The sequence below is a fragment of the Aplysia californica genome, unplaced genomic scaffold (assembly GCF_000002075.1).
Source record: "Aplysia californica isolate F4 #8 unplaced genomic scaffold, AplCal3.0 scaffold00255, whole genome shotgun sequence".
In the NCBI taxonomy this organism is placed as follows: Eukaryota; Metazoa; Mollusca; class Gastropoda; order Aplysiida; family Aplysiidae; genus Aplysia; species Aplysia californica.
In genome coordinates, this window is record NW_004797525.1 from 824,381 (window position 1) to 827,119 (window position 2,739).

The window sequence follows — 2,739 nt, forward strand, 5'->3', positions numbered from 1 at the left end:
AGGGAGTGCCATGGGTGGGGAAAGGGGGCAGGCAGAAATTCTTTTATTTAGTTTGTGTAAGCACTGTAGTGTCAGACTGAGAAAGGTCAGTTACAGGAGTGTGAGTGCGAGTGTGTGTGGTGTGTGTGTGTGTGTGTGTGTGTGTGTGTGTGTGTGTGTGTGTGTGTGTGTGTGTGTGTGTGTGAGTGTGTGTGTGTGTGAGTGTGTGGGAGTGCGAGTGCGAGTGAGGGTGTGGGAGTAGGTGAGAGTGTGAGTGTTGTGTAAGTGTATGTGAGTGTGTGTGTGGGTGTGACTGAGAATGTAGGAAATAAAAGAGTGTTAGTTGGTTTTTTTGTTAGAAAGACTCTCCATGTTTTTTTAGGGCAACCAGAAGTTTATTGCAAATATTAACATTTAAAAAAATGTTTAATGAACTGTCTGATTCAATTCATTATTGCAATAACAAGGTTCTTGGCAAATGGTGGTTAATTTTTACACTTCAGTCAACACAATGTTGATCATTCAGGAACAGATAATCCTAAAAAACCAGAGGCCTTTTCTCTTCTGTTTCAGCCTTTGGCTCTTCCTACTGACAGAAGTTTTACGTTGATGCTTTGCTCTAGATCTATGTCATATTTAATGAAATCACATGAAAGAATACTAAAGTACCAAAAAGATTTTAGTTTTGTGCCTTCCATCCTGTGGTTATGATTTACAGAGAAAAGACTCAATATAACGAAAAAGACACCAAAAAAAACATCCTCTCCCCCCAAAAAAATCTAACCAAAAAAATCTAATATTATCCGATAATCATTATTGAAGAAGGGAACGATTATTCCAACAAGTTAATAAAAGGTTTTGTTTGGAACAAGGTATACAAGTCAGTTGTGTAACTTTTGATTCATAGTTAGAGTCGGTGAAGGTCACCCACCTGCCACATTTTCAGCAATGTTACACGTGCACTCCTCCACAAAGGTGGCATTCACGTTGGCCCCATTGACGTCTGGTCCTGATGCTTCCTCAGCACTCTCCAGAGCCATGTACGTGATTCGAATGTCTTGACCTTTGGCCTTGGTCACATGACTGACCGCTGTCACATCAGCCAGCACACCTGTGGGCAGAGGTAAAAGACAGGAGATAAGATCTCTATAACAGAGACAACATGCCTGTAGGTAGAGGTAAAAGACAGGAGATTAGATCTCTATACCAGAGACAACATGCCTGTAGGTAGAGGTAAAAGACAGGAGATTAGATCTCAATACCAGAGCCAGCACGTACAAGTGTATGGAGAAATGAAATTGGAGATTTGATGCAGCATACAGTAGTAGGTAAAATTCCCTTCAATCAGATGCCACGAAATTTCATACTAAACATAGTGATATTATGATAATCCCTTTATTCCTCTAGAAGTATTAGCACTACATCTTTTATCAAACAGCTGGGATTGTTTATGCATGCAGAAAACCCCATCAAAACATTATCATAAACATTTTTTGTCTCGCCTCCATTACCATGACAGTGTTCCTTAAAATCAGATTTTACCTATTAAACAGTGCAGTCCGCTTAAAGTGAACTCTTTGGGGCCAGAAGAAAGTGTTCACTTTATCCGAGGTTCAGTTTAACTATTTTGGAAGGGTGGAGGCCTAGAAACAGTAGCTACACACAGTGGTGGGTCTAGGGTGGGGGTGGGGTGGGGGGACGACACAGCGGGTGAGCCTAGACTAGAGCTCTTTCTTCCTGATTGAGATTGCCGTCGTCAACGCCGAGCTGGGATTGTCTGCCGATGCCCGAGGCAAAGAATTTTATTTTCACAGCATGGCGACAGTGACACGGTCGGTCCGTTCTTTGCTTTCATTCTTTTTGGGCTTTAACTTTATCCAATTTCCCCATGAAACCAGTTCATTTTATCCACTTTTTAAAAATTTAAACAAATAGCGTTTCCATCGGGAGCTCAGAATATCATTCTATTTAACCGAATGTTCAAATAAAGCATGTCCACTGTATACATTTAATACATAATAATATAAATACTATAGGCTCACAAAGAATCTAGGGAGGTTGCTGAGTGGAAATTTCTGATGAACAATTAACATTTTACCACAAACAGACACAGGCGGCAGTGGCAGTGAAAAAGAAGTACACAGTGCAGACTGTATGACAAAGCCCGCCTCTCATAAACTGTACAAGGCTTATTAAGCACCCACTGCGTCCGTGCACACTACTTTTCAAACACATACAAACAACTTCATGTTTGCTGAGGCAAATTATAGAAGGACAGTGAAATAATAATGGTCATTTAGTGCTGGAAGAAAGTAAGACAGACAGAAAAAGACAGACAAAATCAACAGAGGGAAAGTAAAGAAGTAGCACGTCCAACCAGTGGTGCCATCAGAATCAAAGGAGAGAAAAAAAAGAAGTAAGCTCTTCCAGTGGTGCCCTCCAACCACCCAGACAGACAGAATCAAAGGAGAGAAAGAAAAGAAGTAAGCTCTTCCAGTGGTGCCCTCCAACCACCCAGACAGACAGAATCAACAGAGGGAAAGAAAAGAAGTAAGCTCTTCCAGTGGTGCCCTCCAACGACCCAGACAGACAGAATCAAAGGAGAGAAAGAAAAGAAGTAAGCTCTTCCATTGGTGCCCTCCAACCACCCAGACAGACAGAATCAACAGAGGGAAAGAAAAGAAGTAAGCTCTTCCAGTGGTGCCCTCCAACGACCCAGACAGACAGAATCAAAGGAGAGAAAGAAAAGAAGTAAGCTCT

General features: G+C 41.6%; 1 protein-coding gene across 1 annotated transcript in view; it reads right to left on the reverse strand.

The window, feature by feature from the left end:
• Positions 1-2,739, reverse strand: part of LOC101864529 (laminin subunit alpha-3) — a gene marked incomplete in the record, with an annotated part of 89,799 nt that overhangs the window by 14,286 nt on the left and 72,774 nt on the right. The window contains 1 exon segment of the mRNA XM_013083815.2: positions 911-1,090. Within this exon segment, the coding sequence (XP_012939269.1) occupies positions 911-1,090 (180 nt within the window).